Source organism: Heteronotia binoei, chromosome 1 (genome assembly GCF_032191835.1).
Source record: "Heteronotia binoei isolate CCM8104 ecotype False Entrance Well chromosome 1, APGP_CSIRO_Hbin_v1, whole genome shotgun sequence".
In the NCBI taxonomy this organism is placed as follows: domain Eukaryota; kingdom Metazoa; phylum Chordata; class Lepidosauria; order Squamata; family Gekkonidae; genus Heteronotia; species Heteronotia binoei.
Genome location: NC_083223.1, coordinates 202,988,400 through 203,009,646, shown reverse-complemented (window position 1 = coordinate 203,009,646; position 21,247 = coordinate 202,988,400). Strand labels below are relative to the sequence as shown.

The 21,247-nt window shown below is 42.6% G+C and overlaps 1 protein-coding gene across 7 annotated transcripts in view; it reads right to left on the bottom strand.

The window, feature by feature from the left end:
• ESRRG (estrogen related receptor gamma) overlaps positions 1-21,247 on the bottom strand; it is an 817,641-nt gene that overhangs the window by 67,823 nt on the left and 728,571 nt on the right. For all 7 annotated transcript variants that reach the window (XM_060246714.1, XM_060246723.1, XM_060246761.1 and 4 more), the window contains one exon: positions 19,528-19,689. In XM_060246714.1, coding sequence (XP_060102697.1) covers positions 19,528-19,689 — 162 coding nt within the window. The remainder of the gene's footprint in view (positions 1-19,527; positions 19,690-21,247) is intronic.

Sequence of the window (21,247 nt, the reverse complement as noted above, 5' to 3'; positions counted from 1 at the left end):
TCTCCAAACTTTTTGAGCCTGTGGCAAGGCCGGTGCCAGGCTTTTTGGCACCCTAGGCAAGGCTACCTAATTGTGCCCCCCCACCCGCAAAGTGCAAAACTTCAAACAAGTTGGAGGTCTGCTCCTTGACAGACACTACCAGGCATCCACAGAAGCCCTTTATAGCTAGGCTAGAAATGTCACAAATAAATAAATTCAATCCAGTATAAAGTATCCAAGCCAGTATAAAAGGTCATTCAGGGAGTTTCATGGCTGACTGGGGAGTTGAACTCTTGGGAAGGGGGGAGCACTCTCCATTCCTGCCCACCACTGCTGCTATCACCACCTCCTCCTCCTAAGGCCCAATGCATGAGGGCCAGTTGTCTGTGCCTCACTACTAGGAAACTGCATTCATAATATGCTTAGAGGCACTCTTCTCTCAGGACTCTTGAGCTGAATCCTGGATGACATTGAGCCTTACTTTTGGTCTACCCTTTTCTCTCTCAATCTGCTGTGGAAGGCAGACAGCTTGTGGACGTGAAGAAGGGTAGCTTTCCTACCAGGCACTTTCACTGAGTTAAAGGCACCCTTCTTCCTCCCAAAACAAGAAAATGGAATGAATTTCTGCTGTGTGTCAAGAGACTGGAAGGATGGAGAGCCAAAAGAATTCCCGATGTCCCCAGAGTCAAAATGACCCTTAGGAAATTCCAGTGGGGTCTCCAGGTTAGACTATTGTCAAGAAAAAAGCTACGAAGTCCAGTGACCCCTTAATGACTGCCAACAGAATCTCTCCTGAGACAGAGCTCATACTGGTGACAACCCAGTCCAAAACCTCGGGCAATCTGGGCAAGGGGGTGCATGTAGATGCTAAACATCATTGGTGAGAGAATAGCTACCTGCAGCACACCACATTCAAGTGAGTGCCGCAGGGAGATCTCCTTGCCAATTGCTTACAATGGAGGAGAACCATTGTAAGGCTGCCCACTGGACTCCAATATTGGCAAGGCAGTGGGTCATTAGATCATAATCGACTGTGTCAAACACTGCCAAAAGGTCTAACAACAATAGCAGCACTGACCCGCCTTGATCCAGATGCCTTCTAAGGTCATCAGTGAGGGCGACCAAGGCAGTCTCCGTCCCATGGCCAGGACGAAAGCTGGACTGGAAGGGATCAAGGAATAGAGGCATCCTCCAGAAAAGCTTGGAACTGCTCTGCCACCGCTTTCTCAATTACCTTACCCAGGAACGGTAAATTTGAAACTGGGTGGTAATTGGCCAGGACGCATCAGGTCCAAAGATGAGAAGAGGCCAGCATGGTTAACAAACAAAGTAATGGAAGCTGTAAAAGGTAAGAAGGACTCCTTTAAGCGGTGGAAAACCAGTCCAAGTGAGATTAATAAAAGGGAACACAGGCTGTGGCAAATCAAATGCAAGACTGTGATCAGGCAGGCAAAAAGGGACTATGAGGACCATATTGCAAAAAACATAAAGACCAACAATAAAAATTTCTTCAAATATATTAGAAGCAGGAAACTAGCAGGGAAGCAGTGGGGCCCTTGGATGACCATGGGGTAAAAGGATTACTGAAGGAGGATAAGAAAGTGGCTGAGAAGCTGAATGAATTTTTTGCCTCCGTCTTCACCGTGGAAGATGAAAAGTGTTTGCCCGCCCCAGAACCACTAATTTTGGAAGGGGTGTTGAAAGACCTGAGTCAGATTGAGGTGACAAAAGAGGAGGTCCTACAACTAATAGACGAATTAAAAACTAATAAGTCACCAGGTCCGGATGGCATAAGTCACCGGGTCCAAGAGTTCTGAAAGAACTCAAAGTTGAACTTGTGGATCTTCTAACAAAAATCTGTAATCTTTCATTGAAATCTGCCTCCATTCCTGAGGACTGGAAGGTAGCAAATGTCACCCCCATCTTTAAAAAGGGTTCCAGAGGAGATCCGGGAAATTACAGGCCAGTCAGTCTGACTTCAATACCAGGAAAGTTGGTAGAAACCATTATCAAGGACAGAATGAATAGGCACATTGATGAACACGGGTTATTGAGGAAGACTCAGCATGGGTTCTGTAGGGGAAGAACCTGCTACATTTCTTTGAGGGGGTGAACAAACATGTGGACAAAGGAGACCCCATAGATGTTATTTACCTTGACTTCCAGAAAGCTTTTGATAAAGTTCCTCATCAAAGGCTCCTTAGAAAGCTTGAGAATCATGGAGTAAAAGGACAGGTCCTCTTGTGGATCAAAAACTGGCTGAGTAATAGGAAGCAGAGAGTGAGTATAAATGGGCAGTCTTCGCAGTGAAGGACGGTAAGCAGTGGGGTGCCGCAGGGCTCGATACTGGGTCCCATGCTCTTTAACTTGTTCATAAATGATTTAGAGTTAGGAGTGAGCAGTGAAGTGGCCAAATTTGCGGATGACACGAAATTGTTCAGGGTGGTGAGAACCAGAGAGGATTGTGAGGATCTCCAAAGGGATCTGTTGAGGCTGGGTGAGTGGGGGTCAACGTGGCAGATGCGGTTCAATGTGGCCAAGTGCAAAGTAATGCACATTGGGGCCAAGAACCCCAAGTACAAATACAAGTTGATGGGGTGTGAACTGGCAGAGACTGACCATGAGAGAGATCTTGGGGTCGTGGTAGATAATTCACTAAAAATGTCAAGACAGTGTGCATTTGCAATAAAAAGGGCCAACACCATGCTGGGAATTATTAGGAAGGGAATTGAAAACAAATCAGCCAGTATCATAGTGCCCCTGTATAAATCGATGGTGCGGTCTCATTTGGAGTACTGTGTTCAGTTCTGGTTGCCGCACCTCAAAAAGGATATTATAGCAGTGGAGAAAGTCCAGAAAAGGGCAACTAGAATTCTTAAAGGGCTGGAACACTTTCCCTATGAAGAAAGGTTGAAACGCTTAGGGCTCTTTAGCTTGGAGAAACGTTGACTGTGGGGTGACATGATAGAGGTTTACAAGATAATGCATGGGATGGAGAAAGTAGAGAAAGAAGTACTTTTCTCCCTTTCTCACAATACAAGAACTCGTGGGCATTCGATGAAATTGCTGAGCAAACAGGTTAAAATGGATAAAAGGAAGTACTTCTTCACCCAAAGGGTGATTAACATGTGGAATTCACTGCCACAGGAGGTGGTGGCGGCCACAAGCATGGCCACCTTCAAGAGGGGTTTAGATAAAAATATGGAGCAGAGGTCCATCAGTGGCTATTAGCCACCGTGTGTGTGTGTGTATATTTGGCCGCTGTGTGACACAGAGTGTTGGACTGGATGGGCCATTGGCTTGATCTAACATGGCTTCTCTTATGTTCTTATGTTTCTTAAGATAGTTTTTTAAAAAGCAGGCGAACCACTACCTCTTTACATTTAACTGGAAAAGTCCCTGTTGCCAGAGACAAGTTAACAATATCAGCTAAAGGACCTTGGATACCCTCGTCACCTGCTTTAAGAAGCCAGGATGGACATGGGTCCATGAGCAAGTGGTCGGCTTCACTGAAGCCAAGATCCTGTCCACATCTTCCTGAGAAATACGACTGAAGTGGTCCAACATGGAACCAGAGGACGGACAACGGGCTTCCAGTTCCCGTACTGTATCATAAACACTCTATAAGAAGTTCTAGACTCCTTGTCATAAGATCTCCACCACACTCACTCTAGCCATCTAAGTTGCCGTTTCATTCTCTGCAGCTCCAGGGTATACCATGGAGCTGCTTTGGTGTGGCGATGAAGAGGGCGCCGGGGGGCAATGTCATCAACAGCCGCAGAGAACCAGGAGTATCAAACCTCTACTAACTCATCTTACAACCCGCCAGGGGGCATCAGATCCCGCAGAGCCTCTTGAAGTTGCTCTGGGTCCAGTTGGTTCTGTGGGTGAACATAAATCTGCTTGCCACCTAATGCACCCCCAGAGAGCCTGCCTGCCCTGCTGTACGCCAGTCGGATTTTCAGGGCATAATGATCTGACTATGGAGCTGCATCAATAGTTATCAGATCGGGTGTTATCCCAGCCCCAAAGATCAAGTCCAGCGTGTGACCAGCCTGGTGAGTGAGGGTCGGTATAATCTGGCTGAGTCCCAGTGTCTCCATGGAGGACACTAGGTCCTGCACCTGCAAAGACACTGCATCATCAACATGGACACTGAAATCCCCCAGAACCAATAGCCTGGGGAAATCCAGTGCCCAGGTTGACACAGCGTACAGCAGGGCAGGCAGGCTCTCTGGGGGTGCATTAGGTGGCCAGTACACCACCCAGGTAGTCAAACTCTCCTCAGCCTCCCATACCAGACCGACACATTCAATGCTGGCTATGTTTGGGGCAGGGATTCACGAATTGCATTGCAAAACACACCCACCCCGGCCTGGTCGTCTGAGACTGATGAAGGATTGAGAACCCAGGTGGGGCAAGTTGATTCAGGGCTTTGAACTTGCTGACTCGAGTGGGAGGGGGGGAACCACAAGCTGTTCCTTGCCATCCAAATGAACCCTCTTATCAGAAGTCTTTTGGCTTCAAAGAGAATGAGATCCAGAAAAGTGTGGAGGTGTTTTGTTTTGTTTTTAAGCATGCAAATTTGACATTTTAATCTTACAGGGGGGCAAACACCCTTTCTTGCAGCTTAACAGTGCCTAAAATGTTCCCCAGACAGCCTCTGCTCAGACGCTATTTTGGAGAGACTGCAAGGAAGAGGAAAGAAAGACACCTGCAGCTACAGGCTAAAAGCAGCTTCTGGACTTTTTGCTCCAGAAAACATTTTCCCCTCTGGGAACAAAAAAGAAAATTTCTTTTCTCACCTGTTTAGGGGAATATTTTTCTTCTGCTGAGGGAACATGAAGACTACACTGTGAACACAAGGCAGATCCCACCTTGGGCAATTTCTAAATATGTTATTGGCCAGAATGGGTGTCAATCAAGCATGCAAGATTTGCCATTGGATAAGAATTAAGGAAGAGACTGGGTGGTTGATACCATTTTTTGTTCTGCATTTTGAGAGGCTTAATGTGTGGAAATGGGCATATGAAACTTTTAAAGAAATAAAAGTATTTTTCTCCAGGCAGCTAGCAAATCTGGGAATTTTTTTCTTCCCTCAGATAGTTTTTCTCTGGATGCCTGTCATATATATTGGTAAATAAAATAAGCATTACAAAATGCTCCCAAGGGTGCCAGTAAATTTAAGGACTGGAACTTGTCATTGCTCCAACTTCCTTGAAGGCCTCTGGGATGGAGGAGCCTCAGGCAGCCCCATCACCCTTCAGCAGGACTCCTTCTTCTTGGGCCTGGTGCGGATCAGGAACTCTTCACTGTGCAGTGAAGAAGAGGGGACTGATGGCAAGACATGAGGCTCCTCCAGATCTGGCAGGAAACAGCTGCTCCTGGTGCTCATCACCGCTTGCAACTGCTGCCCGCTCTGCACCCTCCAAATCACCACCACCAAGGTGAGGGAAGCCATAGGAGGAAAGCACATGGCAATGAGCCATCCCGCTGTTCTCAGCTGAGAGTGGCGAGGAGAGGGAAGGGAGCACCCAGAAGCACCTCGTAGGCGAGGTGGCACCCTATCTCACCTTCTCCCACCCACCAGCCATGGTCTGTAGGCAGCTTTGGAAATCTGACAGCACAGAGAGCCCAGTCACAAAATAGATGCCACAAAAAAGCTTCCACAGGAGGTGGATCCAGCCATAAAATGGCTGCTGCAACTTATCTTTAGTCACACAGTGAAGATCCTAATGCTGAGGTGGCAGCAGTAGTCAAAGCAACCTTTTAAAAAATCTGCATGGCCAATCAAATCTCCAATGTCCCATCACCTTGTTGGATAAAAGCCCCGCCTGGCCCCACCAACTTTCTAAAAAACATTTGGTGTGTGTCAGGAAAGGTATTGGTGGGTGCCTGGGTGCCTGCAGGCACCACGTTGGGGACCCCTGCTCTATAGGGCTTCTTGAATCCTTGCGAGATTTCTTCCTTTTACCAGAGTTTGGTCACCATTTTGGTTACCTTCAGGCTTCAGTTTCAGTGGGAGCTCACAGGAGTGCAGCTCCTGAACCTTTCTGAAAGTTCCACCTCCTTGTCCATTGAATAATATGTGCAGCTGCATAACAATCCCTGGATGAGCTCCATCACCTATTTTTCTACAAAACAACTCCTGGTTACCCTGATTCTGCTTCTAAGGAAATCAACATGATGGCCAAACTCTTGCAAGCGGAATGGAACTTATGAGAGAGAGTTTGAAAAGTTCTATAGAACAAGTACTGATTTTAAAGTGGCTCTGAGATAAAAAGAAGCAAGGATTTTGATTTACTCTGTGTAGGGTATCATGAGGAATCCCAGGCATCCCACCGAGTGGGGGGGGGGGGGGGAGCTTGCAGCACCCAGTCTTGTTGCCGCTGGCACCATAGGCACCAGCACAAGATAAGGGGGGGGGGGGAGGAATGTGCACCAGTGTTGTGCTGGCACACTTACATCACTTCAGGTAAAAAACAAACAAACAACAGAAGTGATATGGGGTTTACAAAAAATCTGTAGTAAATTCTAGAGTGTCTAAGACAGGGGTGTCAAACATCTGGCCTGGGGGCCAAATCAGACCCCCGAGCAACTGGCTGTCATCTACTTTTTTCTCCCTCTCTGTTGCTTCCTTCTGTGTAACAGCTTGCTTTGCAAGGCTTGCTCTGTCGCACAGGAGCTACAAAGCATAACCTCTATTTTCTCCGTTGGCTGAGGCTCCTCTCTTGGGGAGGAAGTGCTTGTTTTGCCAGGCTATCTCAATCGCACAGCAGAGGTACTGAGCCAAGCCTCCCTTCTATTGGTTGAGGCTCCTCCCCCTCCTGGCCCCCTGGGGAAGGCAGGAAAGTGCAAAAGCTTCCTTTGCCCAGTTCCCTGGATCACATGGGAGAAATACAAAGAAAGCACCTTTAAGACCAATGAGTGCTAATGTTTTAAGCATGTTTTAAGGGTTTTTTTTTTAAATTGTGTTTGTGTCCTTTATAAAATTTATATCTTTACTATCTAATCTTAAATAGGTACACATGTGGCCCGGAACTACATGGCCTGGCCCAGCAATGTCTCATTTATGTTAGATCTGGCCATCGTAACAAATGAGTTTGATACCCCTGGTCTAAGACATCACTTCCAGGCCCCACTAAACCCTGCCTCCAGTTCCTCCCAGGAAATCAGCTGCAGCCTGGCAACCCTGGGTGGTAGTGAATGGGGTGTGTGGGAGGGAGCTCAGGTTGGCATACATGGAGGACAAAAGAGAAGGAAAGAGCTATTTTATTCTCAGAAGAACACTTTGAGGCAAGTTAGGCTGTAAGAGGCGCTGATTTAATGTTCCCCAGTGAGTTTCATGGCTGAGCAAGGATTTGAAGCCAGGACTACAAAGCTATAATCTAATGGCTGTATCACTCTGGCTCTCTCAAAGGAAAGATATTGTCCAGTGCGGGGGTCCCCAACCCCTGGGCCATGGACCGGTACTGGTCCGTGGCCTGTTAGCAACCGGTCTGTGAGTTGTATAATTATTTCATTATATATTACAATGTAGTAATAATACTAATAAGACGATGACATTGGATTTATAACCTGCCCTCCACTCCAAATTTCAGAGTCTCAGAGCGGCTCACAATCTCCTTTTCCTTCCTCCCCCACAATAATAATAATAATAATAATAATAATAATAATAATAATAATAATAATAATAATAATTTTTTATTTCTATCCCGCCCTCCCCGCCGAAGCAGGCTCAGGGCGGCTTGGCACCTTGTGAGGTGGGTAGGGCTAAGAGAGCTCTACCAGAAGCTGTCCTTTCAAGGACAACTCTGCCAGTGCTATGGCTGACCCAAGGCTATTCCAGCAGCTGCAAGTGGAGAAGTGGGAAATCAAACCTGGTTGTCCCAGATAAGAGTCCACACACTTAACCACCACACCAAACTAATAGAAATAAAGTGCACAATTGTATCATCCCGAAACCATCGCCCCCCCTCTCCAGTCCCTGGAAAAATTGTCTTCCACAAAACTGGTCCCTGGTGCCAAAAAGGTTGGGGACTGTTGGTCTAGTGTAGTCTAAATCTTACATTCAAGATCTGCACTCTGTTCTTTAAAAAAAAAAAAAAAACACTTGGAGGGCTACCGTATTAATAATTAATATGCTAGAAATAATTGCATCATGTGAACTATGTATATGTAGAAGGGTTTTTGGCAAACTCACTCTTTTCATGATTACAGTTACTGAACATCTTTCTCAGCTTTAAAGATAACTGGTAAAAATGTTTACATCCAATTGTTTTTATTGCTAGCAAGAAGGATGTGTTGTGGCTCATATTGAAATAAATGTCATTAGTCTTTCAAGGCTCAGGACTTCTGCTTTGTTTTGAAATCCTAAAAACACTTCCCTGGGAGTAAGGACCATTAAATAAAATGGGACTTACTTCTGAGTAGACATGCTTAGCCTGGCTCCCATAGGCATGTAAAATATGCCAACCTTGAATCCTTTGTCTGTAATACATCTAGTTCCAGCAAGCTGTTTTTCATTCCTCCTTTAAATGTACACATTTTCAAGTTAGCGAATGATATTTCATTTAAAAACAAAACCAAAATAAAACAAACAGTTTCTTCAGGTTTCCAGCTGCCATGCAATTTATATCTCTTTCCTCTACTCTTTGTTTTTCAGCCATTTTCCCTGAATGTCAAAGTCAATTTAGTGCATTTCACTTTGCTGAATAAATCAGAGGCGAAATCCTTGCTAAAAGTGAAAATTTGATTTGCTAAAAGGAGCTTAGGGCAACTATTAATCAATATATCCAGAGTGTCAAAGCTAAGGCCATGATAGGCATGCATTCATTTGGAGATTGGTTGAGGCAGATAAAGGGGGACATGGAGGGGGAGTGCAATCACCAGTGCACTGTGGGTGGGTGTGCAAGCATGTATATTTAGGAGGAAAAGAGAGTTTGCCTAAAAAATGAGGAAAAAACAGCAGAAAAGAAAAACACTGTACAAACAAAAGAAAGGGTCAATTTCAAACACTGTACACTTGTAACCCTGTGTAAAAATTATGGAGGATTCTCATATTTTAATATTTTAAACTGCATATAGTAATGTTTCAGCAATATTTTATCCACAAACAGGTTTTTTAAAGAAATCATAATTAAAGTCATGATGAACTTCAGAGAGTTTCTCCAATCCACACAATCCACACAGTGCTCTATTTCATACATACACATCTGTCTGTATGATCCATTTATGGTAGCACGCTTAAAGAGAACATTCTTAAAAGTAAAACGCCCCATGGCTTTACCTTTAAGCATCTTATTGGAGATGGGCAAAGTAAGCACACATCTGAAACAATCCAAGGTGAAGACCGTGAAAACAGCAGAACCAACCAAATATGAATTTTCTGAATGCTCGAAGATGGTACATTTAAGAACATGCTTTTTAAAATATATCTTTTTTTAAATTCCAGTAAAAGGAACATAGCATAGAGTTTGCTATTGAACACTGTCTCTTTGGCAAAAGTATTTTTAATTACTAATTTTGACAGCATCTCATCATTGATCCCTTCAATGCACTATGGCTGCAATTCTTCAGCAAATCTTTATACCAGTCATGACATACTGAACATTCAGGAGCTGCACTGCAGCTATACAACTTGCTCTTTCTGGAGAATCACCAAAACAGAAGCATCCTTTGAAATCTTTGTTGAAAAGCCCTGCTCTTTTTTTGAGAATCAGAGTCCAGCATCATGTGAGTTTGCCTCAGTTCTAACAAAGTTTTAACTGCGTATTTTAGATTTCCAGTTTACTCTACTGAATACAGTACAATCAGTTAGCTGTGGCTTGCACAGTGCCATTTGCTGAGATCATGAATGGTCAGCAATATAAACTCTGATCTACTCCCAGCCCCAACCATGCCCTTCTGTTTTTTCTTATCATACAAGTGGTCAACCTGAATAAATGTAATGGTATATAAAGGAGGAAATGATGGGATGCAGAGGTAAAAATATGATGAGTACATCACAAAATGCACCTAGCAGATTGTAGACGTTTCTGGTACTTTAGTCCGATCCCTTAAACTCTCCCAGGGGCTGCTGGCTGCAGAGCTTGGCAATTGAATGTTTGTTTGCTGTTATTCATTGCACAGTCGAGTCCTACTCTTTGTGACCCCATGGACCAAGTCATGCCAGGCCCTCCTGTCTTCTACCATCCTCTGAAGTCTACTCAAATTCATGTTAGTTACATCAGTAACGCTGTCCAGCCATCTCATCTTTTGCCGTCCCCTTCTTCTTTTGCCGTATGTCTTTCCCAGCATCAGGGTCTTCTCCAGTTAGTGCTCCCTTCTAATTTGGTGGCCAAAGTATTTGAATGTTATGTCATCTTAAAAGCTGTATGGCTTTTATGGGAACATGGCCCAGCCAATCAACATGAGCTGCAGCTCTTCCATAATGGTTTTAATTGGGGCCAAAATCAGGAATCCAATCAAATGGCTTCAGGGTACTTCCCATGTGGGAACTCAATAGGGTTACCAACCTCCCCTGCTTTTTTGTGTATTGTTAACCTCCAGGTGGTGGCTGGAGATCCCCTGGAAGTACAACTTATCTCTATGTGACAGAGATCAGTCCACCTGGAGAAAATGGCAGCTTTGGAAGGTAGACTCTATGGCCTTATACTCCTTCCCTTCCCCAAACCCTAGTATCCTCTGGCTCTACCCCCAAAATCTCTATGTATTTTCCAACCTGGAGGTGTGTACCCTAGAACTGAAATGAAGACTTTTGGTATGCTATCAGGGTGCCTTCCAATTGTTCCATGCCTCTTTCTGCACTCTTCTCTGACCTGTTCCATATGGTTCATGTGGGTGGCAGAGCTGCTGGGGGACATCTATAGTGTGTCTTGTTCTTGGGCAGTGCTTAGAAAACTGGTCCCGAGTATATGAAGCATGGATTCTATTCTGGCCTCTGCCAGAATACTGCAGCTCAGTCTGTTGCTTAGCAAAAGCTGATCTTTGCCTTTTGGCCAGCATTTCCCCTACTGGGAACAGAACCCATGGCTGCCATTTGCCACAGGTGTCTTTCCCCAGGTAACTGGAAAAAAGTCCACAAGAAAAAAAGCACACGGCAAAAAAGCTCACAGAAAACCCCCCATGGTCATAAATGTTCACAGAGAAAAAGCCCACATGGAAAAATGCCCACATGGAAATAAGCCCACATAGAAAAAAGCCCAAACAAAAAAAAGTCCACATGGGAAAATACCATGTATAGCACTAGAAATATTTATAATTGTGGCTACACCTTACTTACGGGGTGCTGCTAGGTGTCCCCTCCCCCACCACTGCACTGTTTTTGGCTTCCCAGATCACAGAGGAAGGAGAACATGCCCTGCATGGAGGAGAACATGCCTCGCCTGGCTGCTCTCACCTTGAAAGCGAGAGCAGATGAGTGGGGCACGTTCTTCTTCTCTGAGCTCGACTTCCCTTGCAAGGAAAACCAAGTTCAGAGGAGAAGAGTGTGTTTGGCCCTGCCAAGCTGCTCTCACCTTCCGACAGCTGAGTGGGATGCCTTCTCCTCCTCCAAGTTTGACTTCCCTTGTAAGGGAAGCTGAGATTGGAAGAGAAGAATGCGCCCAGCCCCGCTGGGCCTGGGCTTGCCACAAACTAACACTGGCTAATGCACAAGCACGTTGTATTAGTTTGTGGCAAGCCCAGGCCTGGCACTTGGGCCTCAGGCACCCCAGGCTGGCACCTGCCCCGTGCCCTCCCCCGCACTTGCCCCACTGCTGCACCATCACCTGTGGGAAGGGCAGGTGCAGCAGCATGGCAGGGGAGTGCAAGGAGGGCTCCAGGTGAACCACACCTGTGGTCTCAAAAGTAATCCATCTAATTAAGTATGTAATTGAATTGTAACTGAATTGTATTTTAAAATTGTTTGTTTTATATTGTATTTTATTTATATCACGGTGTTCCGTGTCTGTGAGCCGCCCTGAGCCCGCCATCGGCAGGAAAGGGCGGGATATAAAAATAAACTTATCTTATCGTATCTTAATCCGGAGCACCTCTGAGAGCACACTCACAGGCATTCTCCCCTGAGCCTGGCTTCCCTTGCAAGGGAACCCAGGCTCAGAGGAGAATGCACCCTGCTTGGCTGCTCTTGCCTTGAAGGCAAGAGTGGGTGGGCCCTGGCACATTCTTCTCCTCTGAGCTCAGCTTCCCTTGCAAGGGAAGCTGAGCTTGGAGGAGAAGTAGGCGCTCCACTTGGCTGATCTCTCCTGAATGCGAGTCTGGAGGCTGACTCAGTATAAAACAGTTTCATGTATTCTTCTGTACATGTGACTAGCCTTACTCCCACGTTTTTACCAGTTGTACAGGAGATGCCTGTGATCCTGTGGTACTTACTCCTTCTACTAATAATACTACTACTTCTTTAATAAAAGGATCACAGGTACCACACAAATTTGCATGTACCAATCTCTTGTATCATCGTAGGTGCAGTGGTGGCTGTGTATTCAACCCCCACCAAATAACTATCTTGACCTAGTAACATAGTTTCATGATGAATTTACCATATCAAATGATAAAGGTAATAGAATGAAGAAGGTCTGTCTACAATTCAGCTGTGTATATACTTCCCAGAAGCTCCTCTGTTCTGTCACATTTATAGGGTTTCAAATGGACACATATATTCTACTTCTTGAGACATCTGGTAATTATAGCAAATTGCAGTTTGTGTGCAGCTATTTGAAATTTCAACATGCTTCATGCTAATACTATGCTTTATGTCTCAGTAACAGTTGCAGGATTCCAACTGATCATAAGCCTTTCTCTAAAGCCCAACTGTTTGGAACTGAAGCCTAAAATAAATATCAACAGAGCAACAACAGGCAAGCAAGAATTTTTTTGAAAACCTAAGTCTTTGAGTATATGTGGGCAAGCAAAATGATTTTACAACATATGCTCAGTAGATGTTTTTGAATGATGCTCCCAATTTAATGTTTTCATACAAAAAGAAATCAGTGTAAAAAGTTGCTGAGGCCTTTGGTCTAGTCAATGAGTTTTGTGTCTGCAAATGACACAGAACATTTTGTCTCTTAAGCTTCCTGTTATGACATTTAAAGAGCTTAATGTTTCCTGCTTCCACTTAGTAAAAGGAGCGCGCTGAGCATTTTTGCAGAATGCCAATGAGATACTTGCATTACAGAAACAATACCTAAGTGACTTTGAAAATGTGGTCAGGCATCAGTAGACTCTCTTGTCATGGAAAAGCAGGCTTTATTCTTTTAAGATCTCCAAAAGCAAAACTAACACTCTCCAAAATGCAAAGTAAGAGCACCAAATACTTTCAAAATTGAAGTTGGCTCTGCTTACAAAACTCATGGCTTTATCTAGATTGGCTAATGATGGCATTGTCTCACCGGCAATAAAGCAGACTTAGTACCTTCCTAAATACCTGCAGTATTTTAGCCAATGAAGTTACTGAACATAGGAATATTTTAATCTGACAGAAAGAACAACAATAGATCTGACTGCTGGGCTGATAATCTTCTTATCACACCCTGTGAAACCTAGCTCTAATATTCGGCAGTGTGAGCTTCCATTACTCAGCAACCCATTCTATAAAGGCCAACAATGGAAAGAGAATGAAGTGGAGTGTGGAAGTACCTCCATATCTACATAAAAGAGATTAGAGGCGACAGCGTTCCATTTTACAGCTCAATCATATTGTGTTAGCATGCGCTTATCCGAGCGCGGATGAAATTGAAAGAGAAATAAAAAAGAGTCAGGCAGATAGGAACCAGAAAAGCGAGGCATGAGCAATTTCCAAGGATATAAAAGGATGCTAATGGTGGGGCCCTGTCATTCTTAAAAAGGGCTATTAGGGCACCATCATCTGTTCTTGTGCCTTTACGCTCCTGTAACTAAACTCAAGAATTCCCTAATGCCACTGTGATCATTTTCTTCTGCAGATAAGATATGGTTATGTTTCACAACAACACTTTTCATTTGTTTGATTTATTAATACAACTTGGCTAATTCTATTTATTGATAAAGCCCTTCCATATGAATATATATTTATGTCTTTTTCAACAGTTCCTTTTCTGTAGACTTCTATACCTTTTTATTCACTAAACACTTATTGTAAAATATTGTTACAACTGCATACTAATATTAAATAAAATTTAAGAGAGCACCAGAATTTCATAAAATTGAATAAACTCATAACTCAGAATCTTATAGAGTGATTCCAATGTTGTGATGTAAGATGAAATGGTTTGTTAGTATATTATATAACAGTACTCCTCCCAAAAATTGATTTCTAATTCAAAATTTCCTTGTAGTTAGTTGTAAAGCCAAGTTTATTCACTAGGAAAAAATCAGTTTTATATAAAAGCTGTACTTAGTTCAAGGTTTGGAATTTTACCTGTTATAAGACCATCAATTACTTCACTAACAAATGATGTTAATTTTCAAGTTAATTTTTTGGTCACTATGTCTACATCACATGTTATCTGTATAGGAACTCTGGTGCTAGTTTAGTTAGAATAGATTTTAAACCAATGGAGAAACATTTTTATATCTATTGCTAGGATTTATACAAATTGCTAGGATTTATATCTGTTGCTAGGATTTATACAAATGGAGAATCAACTAAATCAGAATACCTGGACTAATGAACGCACATTTAAACAACTAAGAACATATTTTGCCAAAATGTAGTTCTCTAGCTTCTCTTTTATATTCTCTGTTATAACAGCTGTTTGTTAAGAACAACAAGAATTGCAGAATTGCAAGACTGCAGATAACTGTGTAGGTTCATTAGTAAAAGAAGCCAAAAATGTGAGCAGTATAGTGCATTTGGTTAACACAGACACGGGATAATGAAGTGGTGTGCAAGCATTCTGGTTCTCTTGAACTCTTTATCGGCCAGATGTTTAGTTCAAAATATGAAGGGGGGGGGGGGAGAGAGAGAGAGGATTTTCAGGATATGATGGAAAAGCCCCAGATCTGTAGCATGCAGAGGTCTTAACAGTGCAGCGCAGGAGATGTTGCAGACATAATTCGATGAGACGGTGCTCAGTGCAAAACAGATTTCAAGTTGCACCAATGGCTACCGAGAACAAAAATGGTTCATTTACTTTGAAATATAAACACTTGGCCTAATTCAGATTTCTCTGGAATAGAGGATAACTCTACTGCAATGGATTTATGTTAATGCCAGTCATCAGCTTTGATTTGGCAATCATGTTGGTTGCTCCATCACCCCAAATCAGTCTTAAAAAAACTCTTTAAGAACAAGCTCATCTCTATTTGCATTTAACCATTCTGCATTCCATCCCTATTATTGGTGAGGCAGTACCAAACAGTAAGTTAAAATGTTTATTCAATCAGGTTTTATTTTAAAAGATTTACTAGAGAGTTAGTCAGGCCCAGTTCAGACTTTCTACCCTTCCTGCCAAATGGACATATTTAGCTAATAGACCTCATATAGAATAAGAAGCCAGGTTTTGAATGTGCCTCTTAAGTTCTCCCAGTAGCTCACTATCACTTCTGATTTCAGGACTGTAATTCAGCTTCCTCTGCTAACTGCAGGAACTGAAACAATGTTTTATTCTCTCTCTCCTTCCACACCCAAGCCTATGCCAGGTACTCACAACACAAATCAAACTGATAAAAGATCTTTGGCAATCACCATGATGCATTATTGACCGACTTCTAGGGCAAGTGCCCCCAGCCTGGTAAGACTGATATAGGCATTGTCCAGAGATGAAACTCAAACTCACCTATTTAACTAGCTTTGACTTAATCTGGGGTGCTTTATTAGCAACCAGTGTAAGACAAAGTAGCTAGTATAATACAGAGTGATGTTTAAATTAGTTTACAATTTGCTTGGGCTCATCTAGACCTGCTCTGAACAAAGCCATTCAGAAATGTCAGCTGTGTTCCTAACCACTGTAACAAATTGTTGCCTGAACGCTGCACACCTAATGACTTCAAATTAGCTTCACTACGATATTGCCTGACAGTTCGTTACGACTGTTAGTAACATAGCTGGCGTATCATGACCAATAAATTGGTTTCAGTGTGGGCTGGGAAAAGGACTTCCATCAATTTGATTAAAGAAATTACTGTAGCATTCAAAGCATAAAGACAAACTAGTTTAAGGAGACAGAAATAAGTTAACTGTACCAGAAAAACATTGCTCATGATTCAAAAGCTCGTTTATAAGCCATTTGTGAGGCAAACTCTGAACAACTAAATTCCTTCTGTGCAGGAAATATGGAACAGTTCAGAATGTGTTTTAACTGTCTTCCTTTCTAAGCAAATTATGATTTAGATACGTATTGATCTTTGTGCATTGCTTAGTTTGGAGAACTAATTAGAATCAGTCAGAATTGTGTTTTATATCATTCAAATTCACTGAAAGAGACAGCGCCAGAATTGAAGTGTAAGGTTAGCATTGAGGAGAACTTTATAAAAAACAAAACAGTACAGTCTGAGGAACAAAACTACACACAAAACCATTTATATTATACATGCAGATTCATTTATACAATATATGATAATCATATATTGACTGCTCCACCAATAGACAATGGCTAAATCTACTATTTTATTGTCAAACTCTTACATTAAAACATCATCTTCTCCTTGTGTCTGCTGTTCACTTGGAGTGTCTATCAATAAGTATGGCTGTGTCTTGATTTTTCTTTTTTTCATTTAATACATTTAAAATTCACTTGCAGACATTATGTGTCTGGCAAGTCAGTTTCAGCAAGGCATCAGCCAGATAACATGTTTTTTCTTGCACAACAAGGATATGTTTAACTCATAATCTGCTGTGTACTCCCCAAGTTTGCTAGAAATCCTTTAGCAGGCAGTAAAACCAAGCACTCAGGTTATTGAGTAGGGAACAAAAGAACTGAGGGCAATAGGAGGGAAAGGGCTGAATATAACATATTGATTTGGAAAAGTCAAATGTTTGGTTTCAGGTTCCTACTGCAGATTATATTTGCCATGTGATCGAGAAAAATGATTGTGTTGTCTGAAGACATTAAGATACAGCAGACCCCATGGTAATAGCTGCCTAAAATGCTAGCTATTTTAGGATACAGCAATGCCAACACAAATCCAAACTGAGTGAGATGTACAAATGCAGCCTTTCATCTCACTAAAACATGAACACGTATTTCATTCTTTTTCTCTAGAATTTAATATCTCTGAAAGGGAACAAACTGACAGCTCTGCAAACTGCCTTGTCTATTAACTCAGAAAGCAGTTAAGATGGGAGTTCACAATGTCTGTGCAGGACATTCCCAGTACTGCAGTAAAAACATATTCTAAATCTGATATGGGGAGAGGGGAGGACAGGGAAGAAGTGTGTCTGCACGGTGGGAGAAGTGAATTCCAAAAACACGAGGAAACTTTTGATGCATTTAGCTACTTTCCCAAATATGACTCCCTGTTGCCTCAAGCTGAGATGTATAAGACAAGACAGAGGTGATGCTAGTCACAAAGGTCATTGACTTAAGAAAGAGTTTTGCTTCCACTTCAGGTGGCTTCTAAAGTTTTGCTTGACCCTGACCTACTAGGGCAATCTTGTTAACGAAATGCATGTGTATTGTTTATTTAGTAAAATATTTGCACCCAACTTTTCCTTTTGACTCAGGGCAGCTATGTCACAGAAGCTTGCCTCTTATATGCAGACAGATGATCTGACTACACTTTACAGTACCTTTATTATGTATAAACAATTTTATTAGTAACATCTTTACAGTACCTTTATTGTAGCATGTTCTACAGGGGGGCTGCCCTTGAAAACAACTTGGAAATTACAGTTGGTCAGAATGTGGCAGCCTGTTTCTTAGGAGGGGCTACCCACAGGGAACATATTACAACTATTCTGAGCTTCCTGCACAGGTTGTTTCCAGACTCAGTTCAAGGTGTTGGTGCTTAACTTTAAAGTCATTCATGACATGTTTGATGGGCTGCTTCTCTTGCAGCAACTGCTCTGCCTAACAGGGCATTCTGGTTGCTTGACCCTGGCTAATTTGGATCCTGTCCTTCTGAAATGGCCTCCCAGAGGAGGGGAGGCAAATATCCATCTTGGCTGCCTTTAAAACAGCCTGCAAGACTGTATTGTTCATAAAGTCATTTGGCATTCTTTGACTTGATCTTTGGGTGAGTTGAATCCATGAATCATAGTAATAGGATTACCCCAGGATTAGGAACCGGCTGATTGCTTATTTATTGTTTGAAGACCATTTAGTATTAATTTTCACTGTAATTCTTACCTTGTTCCCTGTCTTGGATCCGTACTAAAGGACAAGCAGGTGTATAAATATTTTAAAGAAATTAATAGAAAAAAATTAGGGTGGTAACTGTTTCTTTTCAGTACTATGTAGGTATTATATGGAACTATTAAGACAATGCAGCATTCAAAAGAGTGCATCATGGTCATACTAACATGGGCTTGGCTACCCGGCTATGGCAAATTAAGAACAATGTGTGGTCATCATGCACTATTTTTAATCTTAGGCCAAGTTTGTACTTGCTCCCATTTAGTACAGTAATTTGCAGAAAATTCAGTATAAGTCACACAAAAACTCAGTTAGTATAGCATATCCTAACATATAATAGGTTGAATCCAAAGGTCACTTTCTGCTGGTGTAAGGAACTTATACTAGCAGATGTGGGTGGGGTGAAATTTTTGCCAATTGTCCCTACTTCTGAAGCCCCAGCATATTGCTAATAAGGACGGGAACAGCATAGGAGGCAAAGAGGAAGGCTGCAATAGAACTGGAATCCCCACCCCCACCCCGCTTTCCTGTAGCACAAAATGGGCTCTGCAGGCATCCCAAAGTTTTAAACTCTGGTCAATATTCTTGATTCATGTAAACAAGCAAACATATTTTCATGCCTGGTACAGAGAAAGTAGTTTTGTAACAGCGTCACATATACGAGGTATGGGAATGGGGACTTCCTGAACTCTGGTGATCACAAAAGCAAGGATCTACAACTATCCCTGCAATTTTTAGACAATAGTCATCTTTTCCCTGGTGACACCTTAATCCTACTAGTCATTCCTGTTATGCACCAGTACTGATTAAGTCCAGAGAAGGCAAGACATTAAGAACTGTAATAGTTGGAGACTCCAACTTCTAAAAGTTAAGAAATATCTCTTTTACATTGGACAGCCATAAGTAGGAGAAGAGCAAGAAAAGAATCTATTCATGATTCATGGATTCAACTCATTTTCATGAAATTAAGAAAATCACATTTCGTATTGAAGCTGAAAGCATCATCCTCTTTTGGAAATAAATATAAAAAGTATGTTGTCTACAAACCAACTAACAGTTACTTATGCTGAGGTTCCTCTAAAATCAATGGGATTTAAAGGTAGGTCATGTTCTCTTCCTCTCCTCCAGAAAGATGTTATAATAAGCATAAGAATTTGGAAACAAAGCTAAACACATAAAAAGTAACAATTTTGCACCATAATAAAATTAATCCATGTCATGGTTTGTATCAAATGGAAATAATTATACTGAAACCAAATCTACTTGGCAATACCTGGAATATGTTTAGCCCATCCAATGATGACCACCAGTTCCCTGTCTGCCAGGTCACAAAGAGTGGTGAGGGCTTTGATGTCACTGTCTGGCACAGTGGGGTCTGGCATAGCATAGATCTTCTCTGGTTCAGCCACCAGCAAATGGGAGACAATCTTGTTATCTGTAAAGAAGGATCAGGGTATGACTTACTATCATTATCATAACAGTTAAGTTTTGCAAAACTGCTCCATTGACTCCTCCCAAGACTTACAACAGCAGATACATTTGGCACAGTAAAAAAAATAATGCTGTCTTATTAATTTCGGTACATAGCCCTGAGCTACTGAAATAAATGTTGCTATTTATACCACCGAATCAAGATGCATGTGTAATTCTATAAAACCAGCTATATAAAAAATAAAGCCAGCATCAGAAGCTCATGAAGTCAGACATCTGCTGGGCCTTGTGTACTGCCAGGATACATGCTACCATCCAGACCTCCCTACATCAGTGAAGATTAAAATACAATTACTTCTATGGGTTGAGAGTTACACTCACAGGCATCAAGTTCATATGTGGCTAGGGTTACCAAGTCTTACATGGATGCTCGTGGGGGGACTGCCCTTGTGTCCACTAAGTGTGTCTGGCATGATCATAGAATCAAAGAGTTGGAAAGTACCTCCAGGGTCATCTAGTCCAACCCCGTGCACAATGCAGGAATTTCACAAATACCTCCCCCTAAATTCACAGGATCTTCATTGCTGTCAAATGGCCATCCAGCCTCTGTTTAAAAACCTCCAAGGAAGGAGAGCCCACCACCTCCCGAGGAAGTCTGTTCCACTGAGGAACCGCTCTAACTGTCAGGAAGTTCTTCTTAATGTTGAGCTGGAAACTCTTTTGATTTAATTTCAACCCATTGGTTCTGGTCCTATCTTCTGGGGCCACAGAAAACAATTCTGCAGCATCCTCTATATGACAGCCCTTCAAGTACTTGAAGATGGTGATCATATCACCTCTCAGTCATCTCCTCTCCAGGCTAAACATGCCCAGCTCCTTCAACCTTTCTTCATAGGACTTCGTCTCCAGACCCCTCACCATCTTTGTCACCCTCCTCTGGACCCATTCCAGCCTGTCTATATCCTTCTTAAAATGTGGTACCCAAAACTGAACACAATACTCCAGGTGAGGTGTTACCAGAGCAGAGTAAAGCGATACTATCACTTCACGTGATCTGGACACTATACTGGTGCAATTATGTCACTTCCAGGAAATGACATCACGCTGGGCACATTGCACAGGGATGCTCTAGCATTTTGGTAAAAAAACCCCTCTATGGTGCTATAGAGTTTTTACCCAAATGCTAAAGTGTCCCTGTGCGACATGCCTGGTGCAATTATGTCACTTCCAGAAAATGTCATCATGCTGGGCACATTGCACAGGGATGCTCTAGCATTTTGGTAAAAAAAAAAAAACCTCTATGGTGCTATAGAGTTTTTACCCAAATGCTAAAGTGTCCCTGTGCAACATGCCTGGTGCAATTATGTCACTTCCAGGAAATGTCATCACGCTGGGCACATTGGGCACCGATGGTAGGGTTCCCCCTGCTAGCCAATCCTGTGCTGGCGGGTTGGAGGCCCAGAAATCAGGGGAACCCCTGCCCACAGCAGGAGGCTGGGAACCCTATATGTGGCCCAGAACAGAGTATGCATGTGTGTGTTTTTAGTCTGGGCTTGTTACTG